This window comes from Drosophila bipectinata, chromosome 2R (assembly GCF_030179905.1).
Source record: "Drosophila bipectinata strain 14024-0381.07 chromosome 2R, DbipHiC1v2, whole genome shotgun sequence".
NCBI lineage: Eukaryota > Metazoa > Arthropoda > Insecta > Diptera > Drosophilidae > Drosophila > Drosophila bipectinata.
Window position 1 is genome coordinate 9,207,012 of NC_091737.1, and position 27,701 is coordinate 9,234,712.

At 42.6% G+C, this 27,701-nt stretch overlaps 1 protein-coding gene across 5 annotated transcripts in view; it reads right to left on the minus strand.

Annotated features, from left to right (window-relative positions):
* The window catches only part of px (plexus), a 60,850-nt gene that overhangs the window by 21,220 nt on the left and 11,929 nt on the right, over positions 1-27,701 (minus strand). For 2 of the 5 annotated variants that reach the window (XM_017235215.3, XM_017235214.3), the window contains exons 3-11: positions 19,708-19,927; positions 19,402-19,643; positions 15,925-16,061; positions 15,548-15,862; positions 15,292-15,484; positions 14,730-14,854; positions 14,442-14,660; positions 13,697-13,838; positions 13,545-13,620 (exon numbers count right to left, since the gene is read on the minus strand). In XM_017235215.3, the coding sequence (XP_017090704.2) occupies positions 13,545-13,620; positions 13,697-13,838; positions 14,442-14,660; positions 14,730-14,854; positions 15,292-15,484; positions 15,548-15,862; positions 15,925-16,061; positions 19,402-19,643; positions 19,708-19,927 (1,669 nt within the window). Of the gene's footprint in view, positions 1-13,544; positions 13,621-13,696; positions 13,839-14,441; positions 14,661-14,729; positions 14,855-15,291; positions 15,485-15,547; positions 15,863-15,924; positions 16,062-16,184; positions 16,204-19,401; positions 19,644-19,707; positions 19,928-21,912; positions 22,310-24,897; positions 25,112-27,701 lie in introns of those variants that run through there. The other 3 variants (XM_017235217.3, XM_017235219.3, XM_017235216.3) reach the window with 3 other exon arrangements.

Genomic DNA, 27,701 nt, shown 5'->3' on the forward strand with positions numbered 1-27,701 from the left:
CACAAAAGTGGCGTTAAAAATGATGCGGAAACACGATGTTCGTCAGCGAGAAAAGGGCAAGTAGAGACGGGGGGTTACCAGGAGTCAGGAGGACGAAGAACAGGGCAGGACGAGGAGGGAGGGAGTGAAAGGCCGAGGACACAACGTCGCCGTCGTCGACAATGAGCCTTCGAGCGAAAACCGCTGCTAAAACTTCACGCTTAAATATTTTTCACACCACATAGCGACAAGTTTGTGAAGACAGGCGAACAGCGAAAGAGACGGCTCTATTAAGAGCGAGAGAGCCGGCAATAAGACGAGCCTGGCCCCGGCCAGGACTTGAAAATGGCACAAAAACCCCGACGGAAGTGCGAGGAATGCGCGGACTGGAAAAGCTTCAAGGCAAATGCCATACCGAGAGAGAGTCAGAGAGGGGATGGAGGGAGGAAGGTTAGTAAGGATTTTCCCTCCACCCCCCTAAGAGCAAGGAAGTCCTTGGTAAGTAGACAGCAAATGTCTAAATACCCTGTGCTAGTGCCAAGTGCCCGGCATTCCGACAGGCGACCGCAACTGACTTGTCGGGCGAGTGGTTTTGGCCAATTGTTGGATCCGTTACTTGGACACCGACTTCGAGAGTGAATTATCAAGTTAGTGTGGATGACGAAGACGAATAATAAAGGACATTGAAGCAAGTATCTACTTTTAGCTTTAAAAAAATGTGTTATATTTAATAAAGAGAGAATATCCTATTTTAATAAATAATTATCCTTAATAACATCCTTGGAAATCAATACTCCCATGTCCTTTGTAGGGCAAACGGACCAGAAACCGCAGGAAAGAATAAAAAACGGAACAGGAATGGGAAGGAAAGCGAGAACCCAAATCTAAACCGAAACACAATTGTTAGAAATTAAAAGGAAAACTTTAATCATACCCGCGGGCAGTCCTGGAGCTTGGAGCTTGGGGATGGGACTTGAAGCGAGTTCCGGGGGTCCGTTTCCAACTGTCTGAGAATACAACGAAACTTTTCCAAGTTTCCGGTCGTGTGTACAATTTTCCGTGCTCATTTCCGCAACCATTTCCTTCAGCACACACACATACAGGCATACGCACAACAAACACACACCCACACACATATACACAGACTGGAAAGGACACAAGCAGTCTAAAAGGAAACAGCAGTCGCCAGTCAAGGAAGGCGGGCGAAACTCGCCAAGTCGTCTTGCATCGCACAATTGTTGTTCTAAGGATAAAAAGGACTTGCAGGCAAACTTCAACTGGAGGTCAGCCAAGGGGCAGGGGGCATGCTGGAGGGGAAGGGCAATAGTGGATGGCAGCACAGTGTACACATGTAGCGATTATTTCCCTCACTTGCGGCGAAAAGTAAAGGACCAAAGTCAAAACTAGGATCTGTAAGATTTTCCAAATACAGTGGAGCTTCAATAGGAAAATAATTAAAGTTTCATAACTAATATTAAGCTAGTTATTTACTTTATTTCCTTAATTTTATTTAGTTTTAATCTTAATTCTTAAGTTTATTTTTTAAACCTTAAGATAGAGTCACTAAAGACTCTAAACTGTATATGCATTTCAGATTTTTGTTCAAAAATTGGTATAACTTTTTTCCATTTTCCTCTGCCACCGACAGGCCGACAGTCCATCCTGGAGAGCCTTGAGGGCTCAGAGGCGGAGACCCCAAGGATGCCGAGAGTGAGATGGCGAACTGAATTTTTGCATACTGCCCGCCAGGATGCTGTGGTGCGGTTCTGCGTGGTGTGGTGTGTGCACAGTCAGTCAATCAATACGTCAGTTGGGCTCATCAAAAATTCCAATCACAAATTGGCAGAGAGTCGAGAGTCTCCCACTTCTTCTACTGCCCACTTTCCTCGCTTGATTTCCCACACTTCTCCGGGGTGGGGTGGGGTACTGGGTGAGACAGGGGCTGTGAGGCAGTGAGGCTGCGAGGTGGTCGCAAGTCAAGCGCAGGCCCAAGAGCAGGACCTCCACTCACTTGACTGACCCCCTTGGTGGACTCGGCGTGATCGCAAGGAGAGGGCGATGGGCCGGCCGGGGGTTACCAGGGGGCGTAGGCAATAATGGCATTTAAATGCAGGGTCACGTATCAATTTACTTGGTTATTAGTTACGAGCCCTCGCTTCGGTCTTGGCCACTGGCCGAGAGTCCGTCCATCTCTCTCACTCTCTTACAGTCTCTGCGAGTGTATGTGTGAGCAACCCATTTGGTATTCCCACTCTGGCCTCCTCCAGCTCCTCGGCCCCCTATTTTGCCCCACTTGCCCTTTTGACCCGACGAGCAAATCCGGGCTGAGCGCTCAGTTTGTTGCTCTTTTCGACCGCTTTGCCAGCCGCTCATAACGGATATGGCTTTGTGCTAAACTGACAGCACAAGCACCGCACCTGACCCACAGGCACCCTCCCCCTCCACCTGGCTGCTTCCTAAGAGTTAGTCCAGTTAGGCACTGAGAGAAATGTTTTGATATTTGAAGGAGAGATCTAGTCCATCTAGCAGTCTAGTATTTTTTTTTTTAAGGTTTCATAATTTTATTTAAAAATACTAAATTTTACTTTCATTTTTCTCAGTGCATCCAAAGAGGAGCCACAGACAGAAGTTCCTTTTTTCACAATCCAAGTTCTCGCTCTGCCTGCTGCTCTGACTCGGTTCTCTGTGGTGGTGCTGGTACTCCTGCTCTCACTGGCTCCTCTCGAGCTCACCCACTTCGTCCTGCATCGGTGCAGCACCACCCCTTCCAACCACAGCAGTGGCCCCCCCTTTTTCGGTTGCAGATTCGGGCTCAAGGAGCAGCTAGCAGGCCATCTTCCAGCCGAGCCCACGTACACGAATCGTGGCCAGGAGATGATTTCGGTTCCTTCGGTTCCCAAGTGAGAGAGAAAGAGCGATAGAGGAAGCGAGATGGATAGAGAGGGGGGACTAAAGTGCAACAGAGATGGGTGACTGAAGAGCGGCAGGGTCAAAGCTATGTGGATAGGCGCCGGGGCACAGCAGCAACATGCAATGTGCAACAGCAAGTGGCACTGATGCTAGCGAAACAATCTGCGATACACAAATACACTAAGAGAAAAAGAGTTATCTTTTTTCAGATGAAGATTGAAGATATAATAGCACATGCATATATTTTCTTAAAAAAGTTATTAAATATTTAGCTATTTTTCTGTTTTAATTCTTTAAATAATTTGAGTATCGGCACACTAAAAAATATTTTTTAAGTACAAAATATTTCTCCAAGTGTCTAAAAAAGAAAAACATAGCCCTTTCGTGATTTTGGCTTTCCATCGATACCTTGGAACAGGCGTCAGAGCTTTGGGAGCGAGTGCATCAGCAATACACAAGCCCACAGAGGCCCCCGTCCGTGTCCGTGTCCGTGTCCGGGGTCGTAAAAAATATTTGCCAGAGAAGAGCAGAGGAGCTGTGGAGCAGCGGAACAGGATGCGAACGAACGGGGCCATTTGGGGTGAGCAAGTGTGTACGGCGCGGCTGCCACAACAAATCCCTAAACAAGCAACAACAACCGGCGCACAACACAACTTCCGACGTCGACACCCAACGTCAATAGTCGAATAGTAGTGGTGTCTCGTGTTCTCCTCGTTGCTTTCGTCCTTGCGGGTGGCTACGAGTCCTGCCACCGAGTGAGTCCTGCTGTGAGCCCTGCTACGTTTCATACGCTTTTAACTCCAGCTCCTGCTGCTACTGCTGCTCCTGTCGCTGCATTCTGCATGTAGAGCGGAATTTCCGGTCTAACCTCACAGCGCCCAAGCGGAAATACAAGCGGATTAGCTTTTAGATTTATATACTAACAAACACCGATTAGACAGGTGGCCAGGGTGGCGAGTCCTGATCCCGGAGAGAAGCCAGTAGAGAAAGAGCGAGAGAAAAATCGTATGCTATGGTATGGCATGGCATGGATGGGTCAGGTGGAGGAGGTAGGACACCGATGGGGGTTCCCGAAGAGAAATCGAGAAACTGCCTGAGAGAGAGAGGCAACTGCATGGCTAGGAGAGGCACTGCCAACAGCCAGGACTTTTGGGTCCTGTCGAGGGTCGGGAACGAGGCAAAGAGAGCGAGTGCATTGGGAGCAGCAGCTAGGACGGAGGGAGGCCTTGTTTGTGTTGTCCCCCGGTCGCGGTGGCATTGCATTTTAGTGTTTCCTGCTCGAAGTTCAAATGTGAGAATATTTTCACATGGGCGCTATTCTCCATCTCGCTCTATCGATGCCCCAACGCCTACTATCTCACTCCCCCATGGTGTTAATTTTTCAGATACCAGGCAACTTATTTTCCAAGGCCCCCCCAAAAATCAAATGGAACAATTTTGGCCAAGTTATTTTGCAGGCATTTTTCGATGCTTTCCAAAGCCAAAAAATTCCAAAACCCAGAAAACAAATTGAAATTTTCAAAATACTCTTTTGAAATTCAGGCCTCTAAAATTTCTACTTTATTGGGTTTATGTTTAAATTAAATTTTGTAGCTCTACAAATCTCAAATCCCAAAAGATTTGTCTCTAAAAAAAAAAAGAAGATATATGTATGGACGGAAATGGTTCGCCACCTTAAAAATTGCAATGAAAGTCGTCGTCAAATTGTCATAAAAATGCGATAACTTTGTTTTGTGTTGTTCTTGTTGGTTGCGGTTGTTATTGTTGTTTTTGTTGATTTTGTTTGTAACATTTTTGTTGTTACTGTTGGTGTTGGTGTTGGTTTGTTGTCGTTTTGCCAACTACGAGAGCATGATAAATTTTTACGATGTTGCCATAACAATAAACCGAGCTTCGGCTGGCTCTGGCATTGCAGGCATGTGAAAAGCGCGCGCGGAAAATGCAGGACGTGAAAAACTAATAAAAATCCTTCTCCAGCTACTACTCCTCTTGCTGCCTGCTGCCACTGTGTTGAGAAGCTGCGAAACTTTTATGGCCAAACTACGCGCTCCATCACAACGCAGCATCATACACACACAACAACAACAAAAAGAAAGGGTAAAATAGGTGAATAACTAAGGGGGGAGTGGAGGTGTGGGGGTGCAAATGTGAAAAGTGCAAAAATAGCTCAGGTGCAGGGTGCAGGATAAGCGAGAAAGTCGTCAAAAGGGGCGAATTTTCTGGCTCTCAGCATGTCTGAGTTTTGTGTCATACATCCCCATGGCAACATCCAACACCAAAAAAAACCCAACATCCGCTTTTCTAAAAAACTTTTTAAAGCCAAGCAACAAAAAGAGAAAAAAACTGTGGAGCAACTACCATTTTTGTATGACAATGAACGATTATTTTTCATAAAAGTGCGAACTTTGATTGACAGAATCAGGGTGGGAAACGTGATATACTGCCAGGTAAATATTTTCTTCTAGAAAATCTCCCTTTTTTTCAACAATACAGTAATACTATTAAATTGTCTATGAAATCTCCTCTATCTTTCAAGTTTTAAAAACCAAAAATGCGTCAGCAAGACAAATCTCACAAAAATCATAGCATACATATCAGGGCCATCCAGCCGTGGGTAATCCTTCAACCCTTCGAGAGGCCTCTCTTTGCAGATCAATCAACCAAGTCACGAACTCAGTGCTCACTTTACATAAACTTTTTTTTTTCGATTTAAACCTGAGGCAAATGGGAGTGTGTGTGTGTGTGTGTTAGCCAAGTCGATGTCACCAAACCATGAAAGTAGGCTCACTGAGGGATGGGATGGTGTGGTAGGTGGAGGGCGAAGGTTGTTTGGCTTTGGGATATTTTTGGATTTTGGTTTCGCAAATGGATTTATAACCCCTTGTGTGATTTTATAGGCCCTTAAGCCATTGTTCAAATAACCCGGCGTGCCAAGCCACCAATTCCACCCACTCCACCTCCATCTCCCACCGCCCACGTCGCTTGGCCTGCCAATCCGACCCCTTCCATCTCCATTATCAGCCTGCCACATGGTTGCGTGTGCTTGTTGACTGACTTGCAGCAATCCAGGATTCTGGATTCATGGGATGCGTATGCGTATCCTTCTAATGATATTTGAGGAACGGATGTGTATGTAAAACCAATAATAAGACGGCCACATGGGGGTACAGGGGTGGATGGGGGTGTGGTTGCAAAATGGCTAGAAGGTTGGATAGACGGTTGGTTGGATGGATGGTTCCATCGAAAGGAAGTCGAACAGGGCAGGCCGGGATTTGGTGGTTCATTCGGCCCGAAATGGTTAACAAGCGGTGCGTGTATCAATTCAATTGAATTTGTAAATGTTGTTGTTGCCCAGTGGTGCGTGAAGAGCCCTGTTGCCCAGGAGCCTGCAACGGTCGCATCATTATCATCATCATCATCAGTCGGCTGAAGTATTTTATGATGTATCCCAGTGCCACTTGATGTTTGTCTTTGGATTTTAGGGTGAACAGAGTCAGAGTCAGGCCATAGCTTTAATGATACAATTTTTCGGGGGATGGAAATCAACTAAAAACTTTTTTAAAGATTTTCTTTAAGTGTATTTTACCCTATTTCGTTTGGAAAGAATATTAACACACTTTCGTTTCAGCAAATAAGCGTTAATTAAAAAAAAATCGTGAGTCGGATACAAAAGAATGCCAAGGGAAGCGGTAATAAATACCATTCAGAAAATAACAACAATCGGAAGCAACGTGAGCGGGCAAAGCAATGGCAACAATTCAATTAAAATGCCAAAGGGGCCGACCCCCCGACCGCCCGACCGTCCGGCCGACCAACCCGAACGAACGGTCGGCATGCAAAGTGCTCAGGGGAGTGAAATTAACCCCCATAAACTGCTGGTAATATGCTCAAAATGATGCACTTAAAAACACATTAATCACATCGACAATTATGCCGGACGCAGAAGCGTGATTGTGTGCGTAAGAAAGCTAAGGGGGGGTGAAGGTGATGAAGAAAATAAAAAGCCGACTGTGAGGACACGTGCTCGAAACTCAGCTTACCCCGCAAGTCTTTTTAATGGGTGATGTAAAAAAAGGGGAAATTAACAAGAAAATCAACCACCATAAAAAGAAATAAATCCCAAGAAACAGTTAAAAAAATAAAATAAATTTAAAAAAATATACACATTATATCTTTATTGAAATATCTCTCAGTGTACACCAACTGGACTCCCTTGCAAACAGAATTCAAAGCATAAAAGCTTTCGTGTCGTCATTAAAAACTGTTTTTGCTAATTAAGTGCTCAATTGAGCATTCAATTTCACACACACACACAAAGGGGGCCGAAGAAGTGCGAGAGAGAGATGGTGGAGGGCAAAGAGAGTGTTGAGGTGAGTCAAAACGGAAAGGTGGGGTTGGGTAAGAGTACACAAGCAAACAAATGCGAAACAGGGTAAATAACCGCCCAAGCTGAACAAGCAACAACAACAACAACACTAACAAGACCAAAAGAAACCCAGAACAGAAACAGAAACAGAAACCAAAGCAGAAACAGAAATATCAACAACAAATAAGCAAACGGTTGCTGGTCCATACAGCTTTAGATGCCTCTGACCCACCATACCCCATTCCCATCCATGCAGTAGCCCCTTCCCAGTGAGAGTCTCCATACCATTCTTTACCTACGGCCAAGGCAAACGAAATGAAATGAACGAAAGTATAACAAAGTTGGTTTATTTGCTCAGTTAATGCAAAATGATTCCCCCGGGGAGAGGTGCAAAATCAGCACAGTGCAGGTACAGTGGAATAGGAACTTTTGAAATTTTTGAGAAATTTTAAGAATATATTTTTAAAAAGATAAAACTAATCATGACAAAATAGCTTTATTTCATCTCCTCAAACTATAAATTTTCTTAAAAATATTCTCTTGAAATTAAAAGATTACCATATTATCAAAAAAATTACAATTAGTTCCTAACCTCGAGTGCAAACTAAAGCCACACAAAAGAACCGTCAAAAAAAAAAAGAAAATACAAACAAAGTCCGACTCGACATAAGGGTAAACACGATTCAATAAAATTACGCTGAAAAGTATGCTACAGAAACAAGCAAACAAAGCTATGGGGTGAAAAGGCGTGGGAGGACAAGAGCCGGTCTGAGCTCATAAGGTAAACAGTTACTAGGCGCTGCTGACGGTGAAACGGTGAATGGGAACGAATGCCAAAGCAAACGTGGCGAAAAAAAGTGCAAAACAACGAGGCAAAGAAAAACAAAAACGAAACCAACAAAACAAAACAAGTAAGCCACGCCAAAGGAAGTGAAGAGAAAAAGTACTTAAAGAGCTCACAAGCAAATATTTATAAGAGTAAATCACTTTGGCGCTTGTACACCCACACCCACACACACCCAAACACAAACGCCAACACACAGACAGGGAGAGAGATATAACAAAAAAAATGGTGGGGTGGGAGGCCTAGTAAAAAGTGCAATAAAAGAAGCAACAATTCCGCCAACAGCAGCAATATTCTATACACTGAACAAATTTTTAAAAATGTAACAATATTTGGATTAAAGAGATTTCTCCAGCAAGGACCAACTTGCAAATATTTGTGCCACAAAAAAAAAACAATAAAAACGTAAACAAATACAAAGTAAAAATGGCGGCGACAGGACAGGAAAAGAAAATTTTGTAGCGCACTTCTTGGCGCATTCTCCTCAGCTTTTTACTTTCTTTTTCGCAGTTGTACTTCGGGGGTTGATAATATTCCACGTCTGTCTGGATGTGTAGAGTTCCTTAGTTGTTGTCAAGTTTTTTAATTAAATTTGGGTCTGCATATTTTGCAAAATGGAACAAGAAGAAGGAGCAAAAAACGTATAGTTGAGAGCTCAAAAGTTTGCTTATAGGAATTAGTTGCAAAAGGGTGCAACAATAAGATTATCTTTTGTCCAAAAACTTCTCCCAGCAACCTTGCAACAGGGAAGATCTCATAAGTCTGGCTAATAAAAATATTTCACAATTTATTCTACACGAAAATGCAATTTGAATGGGAAACTTTGTGCAAATAAATGCATCGAATTTTTCGAGGGTGCCTCAAAATATTGTATGTAAATATTTTCCTTTTTTTTTGGTATTGCTATTGCATAGGCATAGACCAATAGCCTGTCGAATTGTCGAAAATAAATCGATGCTTCGAAATTGAATAGGAAAATACAGAAATTGTTACGGGTAACTCGATGGCCGAACAACCGAAATTGAACAAAAGAAAAACACTCAGACCCATCTCGACCACCACCCTCAAATAAATATGTTTAACCAAATTGCTAACCAACAACATAGCCATCCTGCCAGCCAGCCAGCCAGCAGCCCTCGAAAAAAGGACGAGTCAGGCGTAACATATTTATTGACATTGCGGTCTGCAGGACTGAGAGCTCGGAACACCCTTCCAAAAAAAAAAAAAGACCCCAACCCCGTATCCGGAACACACGAGTCCGGAAACACATTGGATTTCAGTTAGCAGTTAGCTAGTTGGATGACTAGCTGGCTGGTTGGATGGTTGGCTGGTTGGATGGCAAGCTACCACCATCACTAACCACTGACACCAGGGCCACAAAACCCCACGATACCTCTCGGAACCCAAAACACCGAATCCCCGAGAAACCACCAAATGAGTGGCACTTGCAAGTGTGGTGTTTATGTTCCATACATCAAGGGTTTATGGGCTAAACGTTTATGTGTCTGGCAACAACAAGCTTTTAAAGGGTTTCCATACCCACACTCATAAAATAACCCACAAAGGTACAGGAAATAATCTTACAAGTGAATATAAGAAACTATAATATTAAAAGAGATTATAATAACTATCTATAACCAAGAGATCTAGCAAGTTAATAAATAAAATAAATTATTATAGGTATTAATTAAAGATAATTTATTATAGAAGCTTCACTGTACCACCCTCTATATTGAAGAGGGTGGCACACTAAGAGTCAATGCTGAAGTTTGCCTTGGTAGCGCCACTTGAAATTTCACTTACACCCACATGGAATGCCTTTTTTGTCAGTGAGTGTGTGTCTGTGTGTGTGAGTTGACGTTGCACACTTCGTTGACTCCCAAAAGACGCCCACACTCAAACGGTTGACCTCAGACGCCCTCCTACCACCCACCCTGCTCCGATAAGGGTGTTGTGGTGTGGGGCTAACGTATTACAAAATGTATTTTATCTTCATCGATTGGCAGAATTTATATGTTTTTTCATGCCACATCAGCGCTTTATATGTGCTCGTGCAAAGGGACAGAAAGAGAGTCCTGCCCACACCCGATATATCCATAAGTAAGTTGAGGTTATGTGCTGACAGCTACATATGCATATCGGAGCGATTCAGTGTGGGATAAATCAGCTGCTGCTAACAGATGATGATGATTACACAGGGATGAAGTTGTAAGACTGCGATTCCAACAGAGATGTTAGGTTTGTGGCAAGAATGGAAGATGTGGCAAGGCAGCTATCGAAATTAGCTATAGATTTTCCTAAAGTGTTTTATATCCTTTCATATATTATAATTCTATAATAAACACCAAAGAGTAATGACAAAATTTACATAATCTAAGTGCAGAAGTCAATTTTACTTTGCATAATTCCCCTTGAATATACATACATACATCATACACCCTGGTGGCACACACATATCCATAGTGAGCCTTTTTAGCATGCAATCATGTTTGCCAATTATGCAAATGACGATGCGACCCACTGTGCGTGCCACTACCACTGTTTGGGGCATAGCCGAGTAAATACTCTCCAAACACTTGGCTTCGTGTTTACCACAATTTACTGCGACTCGAGCGGCCCAGCCAAGCAGGCCAGCCAAGCAACCAAGCTGGCGGAGCAGTCAACCGAGCTCTCCTCCAGCAAAAATAAATGCACATTTTTTTGCCCACAATTTCCTGGAAGCCACCCAGTACCCAGTTGGGGGCAGGAGAGCACAATAAAGTGAAGGGAGACGAAAATGGGCAAAGGATCGGGATCGGGGGCAGGTCGTAGCTTGCCACAAGCCAAATATGTCTGTGTCTGGGCTTGGTTTACCACCCCCTTACATACCCCTCCCCACCTCCAATCATGCTATCCCTCTCACACATTTCTTTCAGTCTCGTCCTGGCATTCGTGTCTGGAAAGTGTGGCAATAAAAAGGATAATGTAACTGTTATTCTACGCAAAACGGAAACCAAGGAGGGGTAGTTGAAATGCTAGGGGGGAGGTGAGCGCTTGAAATATTTTTGTGGCAAAGGTGGCAACTTGGGCATGGCCAACAGCAACAACAACAACAAAATGTGGCAAAAGTAAAAAGCACAACCCAGCAAAGGCGGCAAAAACAGAAACGGAATTGTGGTTTGGGGTTTTTGGGTGGCAACCAGAACGAGAGGGCCAGGTTGCAGGGTTGAGTCTTTGCTGCTCTGCTGAGTGACTGACTGAACAAGTGGCAACGAGGAAACGGCTGTCAGTCAGTCAGTGACGGGGGAAGACGAGGGGGCGGGGGCCTGCAACGTCAACTGGGGGTGCAAAAAACCCGAGTCAGAGGCGGCACGAAACCGAAAACGAGACGAGGCGGAGTCCAACCAAAGTGCCAAAGAGCGAAGCCGGAAAATTGTGTGGAAATTTGAGCTTCTTTTTGAAATTGAGGCCGGAAATGACACCCACACAGCCCACTGTGCAACGACAGAGACAGAGAAAGAGATAGAGCTAGACTGAATGAAAGAGTAAGAGCATATACAACGACGATGCCTGTTGTTGTGTTAAACAAAATGTTTGCGGGTGCAATAAGCGTAAATTCAGTGGTTTTATGTTTACTTATTCAACTCCTCCAGCCACCACCCCAGGCCCCTGCCACTCCGTGGCATAACTTCATTTTATTGGCATCCAAAGGGGGTGGGGGACGAGGCGGGCGGCACGAGGCATGAAATAGCAAGGAGGGGGGCACAGAAAAAAATAGACATTGATCTTCAAGAAAACATAGGTCTTTTAAAAAAACAAATAATATATAACCTTAGAAAATATTTAATACCCAAATATCAATATTGAAAATTATTTTCAGTGTATTGAGTACACTCCTTTCTCACTTTAGAAGGTAATATACTTTTTGCAAATCGATGCCAACTCCTTAAACGGTGGGTGGCAGGGATGAATGAATGAATGGATGGAGTACTCGGGGAGTGAAGTACTACCTCCACCACCCACCCAATCCCCCAGAGAGAGCTCTCCCCCCAGAAAAGAACGGTACAGGAAGCGTGTGGCATGTTGAATGGTCTTGAGTGTTTTCGTATGGTTGACAGGATAACACGGAGTAATTCAATTCGAAATACTTTATGCTGTTGCTTTTATTATTTGTGCTTGGCTCGCTCGGTTGGTCGGTGGGTCCTTCGTTCTCGTTTCTGGGGGGGATTGGGGATTGCTGTTGTCGGAAGTGGTATTTGTAGGTGGTTTCAGTCGAGTGTATGTGTATGTGAGTGGGTGTATAACTGAGTGGGTAGTGGTTGGGTAGCTGCATAAAAATTCGTGTGCAAAGTTATATACACACACACACACACACCCACACAGTGAACACACTTGAACAGTTGCTGACAGTCTGTGTGCTTGTGGTTTCTCTGTTTATTTATTTTTATGATGTTTCCTTTTTGGCATTTTATTGAAGAAGTTTACCGACGCCATTGCTCCTGCATAAATAAGTGAGCGAGAGAAGGATACAAGGACCCCCAAGTACTCCTACCCCCCCACCCCCTACTCTTCATTGCAATTCATAAAAAATCAATATTTATTACAAGAGCTAGTATATATGAAGCCTGCTTCTAGTGATTCCGTATCCTTGTTGTGGTTTCGGCTTGTTATTGGGCATTTAATCAGTTGATTTCTTATTCAGCTTCGAATATTTCCTCTCTGAATTCAGATTTTTTGGGTTTTTGGGGGAAAATGCAATTAGAGAGGCTTTTGCCGAGATTTCCAAGTGGGTGAGTGTATGTGTAAGGACCCTCGAGGGACAAGGCTCAATATGATATGCCGAAAAATGGTAAATTCAATTCAGAAAATAAAATTGCTACAAAAATAAGAGATTTATTTGTTGGAGAGGATACTCTTTTTATAAAAAGGTAAGACATGGGATCTATAAATTAATATTTTGAATAAATCATATACAAGGAATTATAGATCATCTTTTAGATCTAGGATCAACCTTGAACCAGCTTTAGCTCACTCTGTCTATTTCAGAACTCCATAAATCCTCTTAAATATCAAATGCCCAACCAACTAAACGATTCTACCCACAAATACCCAACCGTTTTTGTGGCAAATGCAAAATAATATGGCAACCGGGAGGCAAGAGCAAAGACTGTCTGCAAATGCAAGCCCAACTGCACAATGTTTCACTTTGCAAAAGCCAAACGAACCGGAGAGCTAAGGCTATTATTGGACTGTCGGAGCCAACTGGCCGGACAACGCCAAACACTCAGAGTTAAGTGAAACCAATTGAAATTTATTGACGCGAATTGGGTTTCACTTGAACCCGCTAACCCCGGGGCGCTGGCGGAGCGTTTCGCATTACCGCCAGCCGAAGCAAAATCGCAATCAGATCGGATCGGATTCCCTACCCTCATTGGGGGGCAATGGCGCAATGGCGGAGTCACTTACCTTCTTTTGACTTGTCGTACTGCTTGGGCGATGTCGTTTTCTTTCCTGGCACGGGCCTCAGAGCGTTGCTGATGAGCTGTTGTTTGAGGGGCGAGAGTCAGAGGGTCAGGTTGCATTGTGTTCAGGGAGAAAGGGGTAAGGATTACACTTACAATGCGATCGGACCGTTCGCCGCAGGGCAATCGTGCCACTGCGGACTCGGGACTGTCCTCCGGGGGCGGTGGTTGGGGCACCCAGTTGTAGGCCCGCCTCGATATGGGCACCCCGAAGCGGTCATGCTGCGAGGCTTGTTGTCTGCAACAAAAAAAAAAATTGGAACATATGTCAATTAATAAGTCTTGCAAGAAATTTTACTTGAATTTCATGTGATTTTCGACAGGGCCTTAGATAAGAAGGTTGGCTATAAATCATTTTGTGAGGATCTCAACTATCTATATATTATATTGACATTTTATCACGAGGTTCTATCATTTTTTGACAAATTTAATTACATTATGCTTTCAACTCTTGAGGCTTTTTAGACTTTTGGCAGTGAATCATTCAATATTTTATATCTTTAGACTTTTTAGAGGTCGTTTTATGTAAGTTTTAAACAATATTATGATAGTTTAAACAGGATCTTATATATATACGATTTTTTGTTTAAAAACAGTGCTTTCTAGACCATAATATTGATTGATACAGTAAAGATATAACTTCAGCTTCTAGAATATAAAAACTTTGCACATTTAACAATCATTTGGAAGCCATTTAAGCCTGTCTTTAGTTTCTGTAGCAATCCTACACCTTCAAAGGTCTATTTAAGTTCCTCTAAAGGCCAAATTAAGCTCTTTCATAAACTATCATGACCTTCCTTAAAATTAAACCCTAATATTTCCTATAATTCCCATTTCCCACCTTAAGCTCTCATAGCAATCCAAACAAACGACCGCATATTCTCCATTCTCAAGAAGCAGTCCATCCTCGCTCTTCTGGTTCTTCACGAATGGAAACTCGTTGACGGGTAAGGCCCGCACCCGCTTCCTATACGTTGTAATCCCGCACAGGTGACAGTTGTAATCGTGCCAATTGTATTTGCGATCCGCTGGGTTAACGCTGGGACTCTGTGCCTCATATCTGGTGGAAGATAGTGGAAAATCATTAGTAATTGTTTGTATAATAAATATTTAACAAGAGCCGTCTTACTTGCGCCACTGATTCAACATGGAATGGTAACAGAAGGTGCAGACCAATGCCAAATTGTTCCTCAATTGCTCGGCATTGGGCAGCGAGTTGTGTTTCAGCAGCAGAGGAAAATAAGGTCTGGATCCCTAAAAGGAATTAATTGGAGATTCAGTAATTTGATTTACAAAGGGAACTAAGCTTCATAAAACATATTAATTTGCAAGCACTGGGTACCTGCATTAGAGTAATCTATAAACAATGTGCACACTATCATGTTACATTATAATTTAGCCCGATGGCGTTTTTATCTATATTGATGGACTGCACTTGGGCCTTAATTAGGGAAAGCTTATCAGAAAATTGGCAAAATTGTTTGGCAAACGATTCACACACAGTGTGTATTGTTTGGCACAAATTGAAAATTGATCCAAGTGCTTGAGGGTGAAGTTTAAATGAAAGTCTATATATCCTAGTTGAAGATTAGGAGCTTTAGGAGCACTTAGCTTGCGCTTCTAACAGAATAAAATTTCTCAGATAATCGAAGCTAATCATCTTCAAGTTTTCCAGTTTCCCAAGACTCTACCTCCTTGCTGGCATATAGAATTCTGGCAAGAGAAAAGTCCGAGTGCAGGCCACACAGGAAGCAGTAGATGGACTGGCTGGCAGCCGTCGACGACGCTATAGATGGTGTGGAGGGCGGCGTGTTGATGCTCATGGCGCCGTGCCGAGATCCGTTTGGCGAACTGGAGTTCATCATGGGTGAGGGAATGTTGTATCTGGAAAGTAGGTCACATTAGTGTCTTGAATTGTTTAAATGCCAGCATGTATGTATGGAGAACCTTCTGTGCTCGAGTGGTACCCTTTCGGCGTCCATAGACTCCCACTGGCTGGCCAAGTAATCCTTGCAGTCCTTGCAGGCCAGCACGCGATTACTGCTGAACTCGTTGTTATTGTTATTATTATTACTGTTGTTGTTGTTATTGTTATTATTGTTGTTGCTGTTATTATTATTATTACTATTGTTGTTGTTGTTGGTGTTGACGGCATTGGCCTTGAGACAGGGAAAGTGCATGGCATGGGAATTCATGTGCTCGGCACTGGTGGACAGCCAATCCATTTTGTTAGAGGGGCAGAGTACTTTGCAAATGGAACAACTGAAAGATATAATCATGTTAGTTGAATATCCAAAGATATCCGACGAGGATAAAGCACTTACGGATACTGGCCGTGACCATTTTCGATGGCTCCTCCTTGGCTGGAACTGGGGGAGTTGGGTCGCGAATCGCTGCGACGGATTTGTTTGAGGTCGCGTGCCGTGTTTGAATTGGAATTGTTAGAGTTCGTCTCGTAGGGCTATCAATTGCGGAATGAAAACGAAAATATTATAAGTATAAGTATTAGTACAGAGATTGTATTCGTTATTTGTGTACTATTATATTAGTTCTAAGAATATCACGGAGCCGACTGTGAACGAACCGAACTCTATCTAATCAGCGGGCGAAATGAAGAGGAGTGTATATAAAAGCCCACCAAAAATTTTATTAAATATTTTCAATACGATTGATTTGCTATTCAAGGAGCAGGCACTCGACTATGACTGGTGTTTGGCCGGGCTTGCTTTGGACTTTTGCCGTCTAACCGATTCGAACCAGTTCGAACCATGTGCGTTTTCCCACTTATCTCCCTTCGATTTGCGACTTATATTTCGAGGGCGAGAACGAGAGCGAATGGCTCTCCAAAAGCCAAAAAGCCCCTTATCTGTAGGTTCGGTTTAGGACTAATTAGATGTGGGGGCTGGGGGTTATGCCAGCTGGTTATCAATCCCGGCTCTTGGGGGGTCACAAGTTAAAGTCATCATCGGGGAAGTGCACACAAGTTCTTGACTTATTATTTATTTTATTTTCGTATTTCTTTTTTTGTTTCATAAACATGACTTAACATCATTCGACTGATGTGTGTCAACACTGTCTATATTTGAATATAATTGGATTCTCGAGGGTCATTCTGCTCTTCGGGTTCTTGGGGGGCTCTTGAACTTGAAGTGATTGTGGGCAGAGTCTTGAGATCTGGGCCTGTGTAGGCCGAAGAGTATGTTTATATTCGGCTATTAGCAGTTATTACTTAAAATGTAGTACTTGAGAAGGTTGAATGACTCGGGAGGCGAGTGTGAATGCAGGTGTTTGCTTAATACATTTACAGGGCTCTATTAAGTGAGTGTTAGTTATCTGGGGGAAGAGTCAGTCACCAGATATGGATCCGATCCGGCTCGAATAAAGGTATACTAGCCTGGTTGCCAAGCCAAACATTTGCAATTCAAAGCCCTGGGGACCGTAATGCAAATACTAAGTCACTCGCTCTCCTTCGCGTCATGAAAACGAAAACAGAAATCAACAAATAAGACAATGCAAATGTAAACATTTCAGAAAGAATTGTTTAAATATTGGGTTACGGGTTACGGTTTACTGTTGTTGTTGTTATGGTTGCTTGCTGGTTGGCCTATTGATAAATATTTGCATTTATCTATATTTAATTTTCGAATTTCGTATTTCTTACTTCAGTTTGTACTGTTTCTTTATGCAAGTAAACGAGTTTCGAAAACGATTGTGCCCGATTGTGCAATGACCTGGATATAAAGCCCCTCATATATATGTATATAGAGATATATAGAGAGCATACTGCATTATATCGTATAGAAAATAGAGCATACGCCTTGGGGGCAGACGGGGCACCTGTTCAAAGATAAATTATTGTTGGAATTTTGCTTATTATCCACGCACACGCTCGGCAAACAGATGACTTTTGTTTAATCAAAGACAACACAGCAGACAAATGTCAAACAATTACCCCAAAAAAAAAACTGAGAAAAAGAAACATTTGGCAATTGCTTAGAAAAGAATAGAGACAGAAAGTTTCCAGACTGTGTGATACCCGGTACTCTACTCTTTTAAAGCAAAGTATAAGAACTTTTGTTGCCTACTTTTGAGTGCTTAAGAACGAGTCACCTTTAGGGAAGCAGACTAAAAGGTCTATAACTTTTCTTAAAATCATCCAATTTGTCTGAATTTTGTTTGGAAGAATCTAGTTAAGTTTTAAAATATTAAGTCATCATAATACTAAGGAATATAAAAATACCACCCTAACATTTAAGTCAACTTTGTCAAGGCTTTGGATTATTACTTTCAGCTTATTTCTTCTTAAATATTTAACTAATATCAATAGAGTCAAAAAAAAACCACACAGGAAATCACCTCAGAACAGAACCGTAAATCACCCGAGACACAGAAAAAGAAAACACTTTAAGACAAATTAAGCTAAACAAATAGTCAACAAACATTGGAAGATTAAACAAAAGTATCTACTATGCGCGACTTCGTAAATCTAAACAGAAGACCATATATATATTTCTAAATATATGCGAAAATAAACAGCAATAAAGAGCAAAAGACCAACGGCGATGTCTAATAATTTACGAGCGGGGCGACGACAAGTCTTTCAATTGTCTCGAACACGGGCAAAACGCTGAAAGATTTCAAATTAGGAAAGAAGAGGAATAAAAGTCACAACAAAACTAAAAAACAAAAATAAACAAAATTAAGACGCTACCAACAGCTGGCAATAAATATAAAAAAAAAAACCTTAAGTAGTATTGTAGAGATAGCCAAGTAAACCGGTTAAAAGCAGATGCCTTAAACCAACAGACAAAATAAAGAATAAAACCCAGTCGGACTGAACCAAGTTTACCCAGTTTTTATTGCCCGTCCAGCTTATGCGATAATTTCATTTTGGGTTTATACTATACTATACTTGCTCTATATTTATTTGCCTACAGAGCCCCTTCCCAGACCCGCGAGGCAGTGGCAGAGCATGCAGAGCTGCCGTGGGCTACACGGGCTATCTAATCTCACAATTTGTTGACTCAAATTGGTTAACATATAGTGACGATCGAATTCATTTTAGCGCTAGTCCCCCCGACCGATCCACCGACTGACTGATAAGCCGACTTTCTATCACTCTACATCGGCCACAACGGCCTTCTGACTTCAAACTCGAATGAATTACTCAACAATTTCAGGTCGTGAACCATCTGCAGTGATCTGTACGTGGCCTGTACGTCGGACTATATGCCCACGCCCAGACAGACCGTAGTTGAATGGGGCTTGGATCATTGGGGTTATCGCTCACATACCACTTGGGCAAGCGGGGGCCAGCTAATCGCTGGAAATGTGAGCAATGTTATCGCAGTGCCTCGAGAGTGCCACTGCTACTGACCCAAGCGATCCCATCCGATCCGTTCGGGGTGTAATAAGTGCAATCATTGTTTTTCCTATATTCGTACATCATATTCGTACTATTATCTGCCGCGCAGTCTCGTTGTAAATTTCCATGTTTGCGCACTTAACCGACCATCATATATATAGAGTACAGTATATACAGATTGGATTATTTATGGTGCTGGGAAATTAAAAATCCCATTAGAAGAGGGTAGCAGGGTACCCCTGCTCAAATACAAATTGATATTGACAATCGATCTATTGGACTGCGTCGTCGTCATCTGTGAAATGGCCTGCCTGCCTGCCTGCCTATTCCACTCAAACGAACCGGTAACAATTGGTTTCATTCAGCATTTTGTTCCTCGAGCACCTCCACTGATTTCCCTAAACTGCGACCAGGCAGTTATCGGCGGACTCCTTACCCTAAACCGCACGTTACTCGTGGAATCTGAATTCGCCAGGGACTTCTCCGATGGGGAATTGCGGCCCCCAAACGGTGCGACACTGTTGCCGGCTATAGCTCCGCTGGAATTGTACATCGCCGAGGTCGCTTCCAGCGCGTGTCCAATACTGGGCGAAGCACTCGAGTGGGCAGCCGGAGGCGGACCACCTTCCGCCTGGCTGCTGTGCTTCTCATTGCAGGCAGAGCAGACTTGGACCATGCCTGGTGGGGAGGATACGAATGGCATTAGTTGGTGAGACAAACTGTGTGTACCTCAAGCACTTACCCTGCGGACTGATGGGACTAGCGTTCTTGTAGGCTACCATGGTCTTGATGAAGGAGTAGTAGGGTTCCCGCTCGGCATTCGGACAGCAGTAGACCAGACGCAGCTGGGAGGAGGGCGTGTCCGAGCCGCAGGTGTAGCAGACGAAGGTGGTTCTCTCGGCTGCGGGCGTGGAGCGTTTTCGCAACTGATAGGATCGCTCCGATTCCGGTTTGTGAGAGGCCTGGAAAATAGAGTCTTATTAGTCACTTATCCGGAAATTTGCAGATTCAGTTAGCATCCTTATATAAGTGATGATTACACCGCTCCATAGAAACAACAACGGAGGTGTGATATCCACAAATACGGTTCTATTTAAAATCGATTAACAAAGCTGGGATTTTAGCAAACAACTGTTAAGTCGAAGGTGCGGTGACGACCTTAACGATGTGCCAATAAACCCAAGACATGTGTCGTCAAACAAATATTCCAATCTTAATAGCTATTATGCCTACTCTTTTTTTAAGAATCTATCTATCTATATCTTCTATAATTGACATTGACGAATTACATCTGTGTTGATGGGCAGCCTGACACATGTATGAATAAAACATTTCGTGATGCAACCAGTAGAAATCGGTTTATAGAAAAAAGCCGCTTAATATAGTCAATGGATTACCAATTGGGCTTTTTTTTAAGCCACCAGATTAACTAAAGAATTCTACAATGAATACCCATGACCCAGAAAATCCACGGTTTCCATCCGTATATTTTTATAGAATTCCCATTTTATTGAAAGTTAAATTCTATTCAATCATTCGGTTATGAGGGATGGCACCTGTAAACAACAGTTTCCGCCTCGTAGCTGTCATTTCCCTTGAAAAACAATGGCACGTTGCGTATACGACATGTGGGACGGGAGGGAGGAGGATGAACTCTACCCCCCGGCGCTGCTCTTCATTGTCAGACGTCATCTGTGTTTATACAAATTAATAATCCTATATGTAAGGCCCCCGGGGGATACCCAAGACCGCCCCCTCAACCGACAAGTGCCAGTTGCCATATTACGTATACGACCAGTAGGTTCTCTCACATTATTTGCATAATTTTTGGCAAATCTTTTTGCGAGGAATACTTGCTTGAAATTATGTATCTAAGGCATCTCCAAAGAAGCCTTTGTTTCTGGGCAGCTGCCCGTCAGATTAGAAGTCTGATTCCGAGCATAAATTTATTTTATTAGGCACTAAGTATATTTAATTGTTTGTTTACTTTTCGTATATCATTGTGTCAGATTTTCTGACATTGATAGGCGGCGCGCATTTTGATTACACAACTGAAGGCAAGACAGGGCCAGAACTTCCAGATACAAAGGGACGGACAAACGGACAAGCGGACAGACGGACAGTCGGACGCGTATCTATAACTACGGTAGAGGTGGCAAGTATTTATGTGCGTTCATGTATCCGTGTCTGTTTCCATTCTGTTTGTTTGCCTTGTCATGCGGCGCGTACATATACAGCACATCGCATCACATCAATCTGGACAGTGCCATGTCATCTATATTTATTGATCCATGTGGCGTCTCCTGCTTCTGTGATGTGGCACTGGCACGCCCACTTACAAGTCGGCAGTCGGCAGTCGGCCGGCCGGGCTTTTTTGTGGAAAAACAAGTTTGTAATATTTTTTGTATGTTCGCTCTCGTTGACTTTATTATACTTTTTTTATTTTTTTGTTTTCTCCCAACCCCCTTGAAAATAAAACTCTTTAGACCTCAATTCTCCTCTGCCGGCTTTTCCCCCTCTTCTCATTTTTTTTTGGTTGTTTGTTTGGGGCTTTTCATGCTCTGCCTGATAAGCATTTCGAGAATGGGGGTCATGACCGTTTAATAACTTTTTGTGAAGAACTTTTTTGTGTTTTTTTTTTGTGGTTCTTTCATAACTTTTGTGCCGTTTGTTTTGTTAATTATAGACACAAAGTGATGGAAAGTGGGTGGAATGTTTGTAACTTTTAGACACTTTTTAAAGAGCATATATTATAAATAAGCCCCTTAACTTGGCTAATTAATGAATGTTCTTTTTTTTGTCCCCCATTTCCAGGGATTATGTCGACTTTGCTTTATTTATCTACAAGTTTTTATTAATTATTTGCTTTGGCCATAATTTAGGTCACTATTGATTGATTGAATCGTGATAGTTGCCTCAAAGAACCAAAGTTCTATAACCAGTTTACCTTTTCACTCTGCTGGTCCTTGAGTATGAGATACGTTTTCAGTTTCTTGTAGTCCTTCCAGCCATTGGTATCCTTTGGCTTAAAGTTAACCGACGTATTGCTGCTGTTGCTGTTTTCATTGGCATTATTGTTGCTGCTATTTTTGTTATTTTGGCTTGAACTGCCATCACCGGACAACATGGTGAGGTTTTGAGCCATTTTTGGAATCACTGAGCACTCAAATGCTTTGTATTTTCGTTAATTGCACAAATATGGATCATTTTTCACAGCATTTCAATTGCTCAATTATTTTCAATTGAGTCTGAATGAATCACTTCTTATGGTATTAACACTGTTACTGGTGTTTTCTGTTGTTGGGTTAATTATAGAACTCCTTTGGTTGGTCTTTGTGTGGCACCTTAATTACGACACGATAGAAATTAAGTTTAATTGAAACCGATATTAACGAGAATGGTTGCGGTGTGCACTTGGGCGTGGATGAAACGCAAACGTGACGCTCATGAAGATACAGATGCATCCGGGGGCAGCACTTCACTCAAATTCCCCCATCACACGCGATCAACGGTCCGGATTAAGAGGTAAACTAATTATGCATTACATGCAACTTGCCAACATGCCGGTGCACAGAGAGAAATTGTTAGGGAAATATAGTACTATCTTCTAGCCAGAGTTCACCTGTTGCTCTGCCAATGGCAACTGAATGGCGGACGACACCGAGTGCCACAAATGGCCCGCACGGTGAGAATACAATTCGCGTGAATACGAGTGTCGACACCTCTCGACATGGAGTAGTGCCCCTGGGTATACCACCTCCCCCCGGTATACGGTATTATTCCAGCCAGCCCACAATCAATTGAAGCTCGTGCGAGAGGCGTAGCACCTGATAACCATAACAACGGGGCTACAATAGGCTTCGCACTCAAGTGAAAGTAAAGCCCTAACAACGGGTAATAATTAGAGAGTTACGAGAACTACCAAGATTTTAAAAAACAATTACAAACTAATACTTATTTAAAGTTCCAATAGTTGTTCCTTATAATTGAGTTATGCCATGAATAGCCCTTAAATTATGCATTTCTAAAGCTGATACCTCATCGCACGACAGGTCGTTAAAAATTGATTGGATTATCCACAAAACAGAGAGTGGAGCACTCGGTAATGGAAGTGAAAAACTCGACCTTGGGCCGAACTGAGACTGTAACTGTAAAAGGCAGACAGCCCACCCAAGTGGGTCAATGTGGGAAGCCCACTGCAGACAAGGACGAGTGTCGGGCTAGTATGCGGTTGGGGTTAGGAAGAGGGCGTGCCAATTATTTTTTTGACCCACTTAAGTGTACATGTGCGTGCCAAAGAGTATCGAGTTGGGGCATTGTTTGGCTCTTACTGGTAACTGGTTACTGGTTACTGGTTACTGGTTAGTGGTTTGGGGGCTGATATAAATCAACATTTGCACGCAAAATAAATCACATTAAATAACCGATAAGGAAAAAAAAACCAACATTCTTTTTCTATCCGGCAGGAAGAAGTGGCAGAAGACCCAGGGGGAGAAGAATTGCACATGAAACGGTGGGTTTATTTATAGAACGGTACACGCGAACAAACACAAACACACACACACACACATACTCTTGTAGGGAGGAGAGGGCAAGAAAATATCGCGCGTGTTTAAAAACTCGCAAAGTGAAACGGTAGTTGCTTTGTTGCTGCTCTTGACTTGCGCCTCAGTTGTTAAAGTCGTGTACTTGTACTTGTACTTCAACTTAAAACACACACACAGATACACTCATACATACATACAAGCATACATAAAGACTGGGGGCAACTTAATGGCTCTGCCACCTTGCTGACAGGTTAAGATACAGTGAACAATAACCACAAAAAAAAAAAAAACTTGACCCCCTTGACTTTAGGGATGGTAGTATGTAGTAGCACTCCTTAGCGCTAATTAAGTCACATTCTCGGTTCGGTTATCGCATAGGTAGTAGAGTTTCAATTTGTGGCTTTATCTTGAGGTACTTTCTGGTAGATTAAAATATATGAATTTATATTTATGCCTCTACTTTCAAGTTTATTTATAATTTAGCGATTTATATGGCGCTCTTGAGACATTTGTTAATCGGAAATATCATCAAGTGCCTCCTCTTTCATACACTTTTCTACCAATTATTAACTTTAATGATGTCACCCGTAACTGTTTTGATAATACGGGTTATTTACTGAACTGAACCGATTCAACTGCTTTAAATTGGATTAATTGCTGAAATTATTGCTGCTGGTAGCGGTTTCGTTTATTAGTTCCCGTATGAAAATCATTGAAATGCCTTCCAACAATTTGATTAGCGAACACACACACACACACGCTCGAGTAAACAATCTGAGAGATACTCGCAAGAAATATGACTCATACGCCACATAGTGCGCATCACAATGCAATTATCGGTATTCACGCGCTCATCTCTAACTAGCGACACCTTTTGCTGTTGTTCTTGTTGTTGTTTGGTGTGGCGTTGGAGCCGAGGATGATGATTCCGATTCCGGGCGATTAACTAACTGGAAAAGGGCAACAATTTTCGACGTTATGTTTTTAAACAGACGCGGCGTCGTTAACTTGTTGTTGGCTTTTTTTGTTTTTTTTTTTGAAAAACCAGTTTTTTAGAGCACTGCCACCGTTACCGGCTACTGTACTGGGGGGGAGGGGAGGAGATATTGGCAAGAGAGTGGGAGTGTAAGCGAGATATGTGTATATGTAGTGAGACATTGAACTGCTTTGACAGCCGTGACTTTTGTTTGCTTTTATTATTAACACAATCTCGCACACGACATTTTTGCTGGATTTGCTGTTATTTATTCTTCTTCTTCGTCTTCAGCTTGTTTTTGTTATTATTGTTGTTGTTGTTGTTACACTTTATTGCCAGTTGTGCATTTATCAATTTTGATTTTATGCGCCCAGGGCACGAAAACACAAACAAACACACACACACATACATATGTATAGTAAGAAGGAGAGCAAGTGATTGCCGCAATTTGCCGTTTTGATAACACCGACACGAGCACCCTCACCCACACATTCAAACGTATGTACATATATGATGAGCCGCCTGGGCAATAAACAATTGCGAATTGAGATTGAAAATCGCGCGACTGAACTAAACTGCGATGAATGCGATGGAATGGCCGCCTCGGCCGACGGCGACTGACGAAGTGACGGCGAGAACGGATCGAGCGCTCCGCAGCTCCACCACACACACACACACACACACACACAGACCAGAGGCGAGGCGTCGGCGCCGGCTGCTCCGTCAACTGCTCTGCCCGCTGATAGAGCCCTGCGCCTTGTTGTCGCTGTAGTAGTTCTTATTGTTATTGTTGTTGTTGGCTTTCGTTCTTGTGGCCCGCAAGAAAACAAAGCAAAGGCAGAAGGCAAATGGTGGCACAGCACCCAACACCAGCCAGCCAGCAGCAAAGCCATCCAGCCCCCACGACAATATGGGGGCAGCTAAAACAAACGCAAACAAACAAACGACTCAGCCGGCAGCGACGCCAACGCCGGCTTCGTGGGGAGCTCACACGCACACACACACACACACACACAGACAGAGACGCGAATCTACGAAAAGCTAAAACGGAGCCAGGGAGGAGACAGGGAGCCATGGAGCACGACATGAACCACATTCAATTGGAGCGGCGAATGGCAAGACAAAAACACCGCAAAAAGCAAAGCCAAAAAATAAAAAAAATAAAGGCATGAAAAGAGCAGTCAGTAATGGCTGAGACAGCGACTGCGGCAGCGGCAAATGGAACTAGTTCCGGAAACAGAAACTTGAAAAGTTTATTTATGGCGGAGGAAGGCAGTTATGATGCAACTAACCTTACTTTTCGAGAAATAAAAATTTCTAGACTAAGACTTTGTATCTTTATCTTCTAAAAACCTAAAATGTATCTAAATAAAGTATCTTTAACCATTTTTATAAGAAAAATTTCAAAGTTTTAATTATAACGAACCATAAAAATTAAATCCAAAACTACCTCATCATAAATTCATTTAATAAATAAGAAAATATAGCACTAATTAATGATACACAATTATAAATTAGAATATTTCTCAAAATTTCGCACGCAAATATTTGCTTTTGTTTTGTTATAATTGCGATGCCGGGCCATCAATAAATAAGTGGGAGGCCATAATTAAAAACCAACAATTAAGAACAAAAACATCAGCTATGATGCTGCCCAACTAAATCAATTTAAAATTGCAAAAAAAAAATCACACACATACACACCTTTAACAAATTCAAGCTCTCGAAGAACCGCACACAATATCGATTAATTTGTGCACTTTTTTGTTTCGATTTTTAGCAAACATTCTTGTCTAATTGAATTGAATACCAAATTGACCCCACAGCTCTGAATTGAATGTTTGGCCTGAAATTTTATTGCCTGAAATTCCTCTTATGACGGCAGCCAACCCTGAAAACTGGACACTGAACTGACTACAAAAAACGACAGGAAACTGTAGCAAAAAAAAAAAATATTAGAGAGAGAACTAGGACAAGGATAGGAGGAGCTGAGCTATGGGTCTGGGGTCGGGGGTCATCACCTTTGGCAAGTAGACGCTGCCTACTTCATGTAAACATTACTCTATAAAGAGAAGAGGACGATGAAGAAGCAGAAGCAGACTCAGGCACTTGGAGGTCGTCATGGCAAGAGGCATTCTAGAGATACAGGAAACCATCACTATAGAGGACTATCCATCTAGAAGTTTGATATAATTTAAGTAGATTTCTTATAATTTTTAATAGTGTTAGAAACTTTATATTATTTCAAAATTTTAGAGTTTAAGTTTCATTTTAAGGACTCTCCACTGTACCTAGATATAGACAAATGCGTAGCCAGTGTGCAATTGCAATGGCGCCGTGCTGAAAAGCGGAGCAAACAAGAAAACGGCAACAAAACCAACAAATGCTCTCCAACATAGATTGCAATGTTTATTTATTTAGTCGATGGCAGCACCAACAACAAGGCAAGCAAGGCACGGAATCTGCACAATGTGGCTATACCGAGGAAGACTCCCGTCCAGAATGCGGGGGAGATGCACTCAGACACACTTAGAGACCCAATAATCCACCTGGCAACAGTAAAATCGGAAACAATGTAGGCGAAATACCAAACCAAATTGAATACAACAAACAGACAGGACACCCAGGACACACAGGACATACAGGGGCTATAGGATAAAGGGTTTTCAGTTTCCATTTTGCTGGAAAATTGAATTTAATTTTCGGGAGAAACATTAAAATAAATGAAATTGCATAAAGTCTTCAAGAGATAGGTAATCTAAGAGGGAGTGTTTAAAGACCGAAACCCAGAACAGGACAGGACTAAGGCAGAACAAACGCAGTCAGTCAGTCAGCGCGATAACAAAAGTTAAGTAAACGCACACAAACACAGACCGGCTAACAAACAAACAAACAAACAAATGAAACAAAGTAAACGAAACAAAACAAAGCAAACAAACGAGGACCATCTAAGCCAGCTCGCTGGACGAGTTGGGGAATGGGAAGTTGGAGCCAAATTAAATGTTAGTTGAAAGCAGACGAAGTGTGAAATAATCACATTAACTAATGCACAAACAGCGACCAGAGAGAAGAGACTCGTTGTCAGGGAGACCGTAACCCCCACGACCTCTCCCCAGAACCCTCTAGAACTTGCAACACTTGGAAAGACCCACAACCACCCACATACACACACAGCTTCTTAAGTCATCGTCGACGTCATCGTTGAAGAGTTCA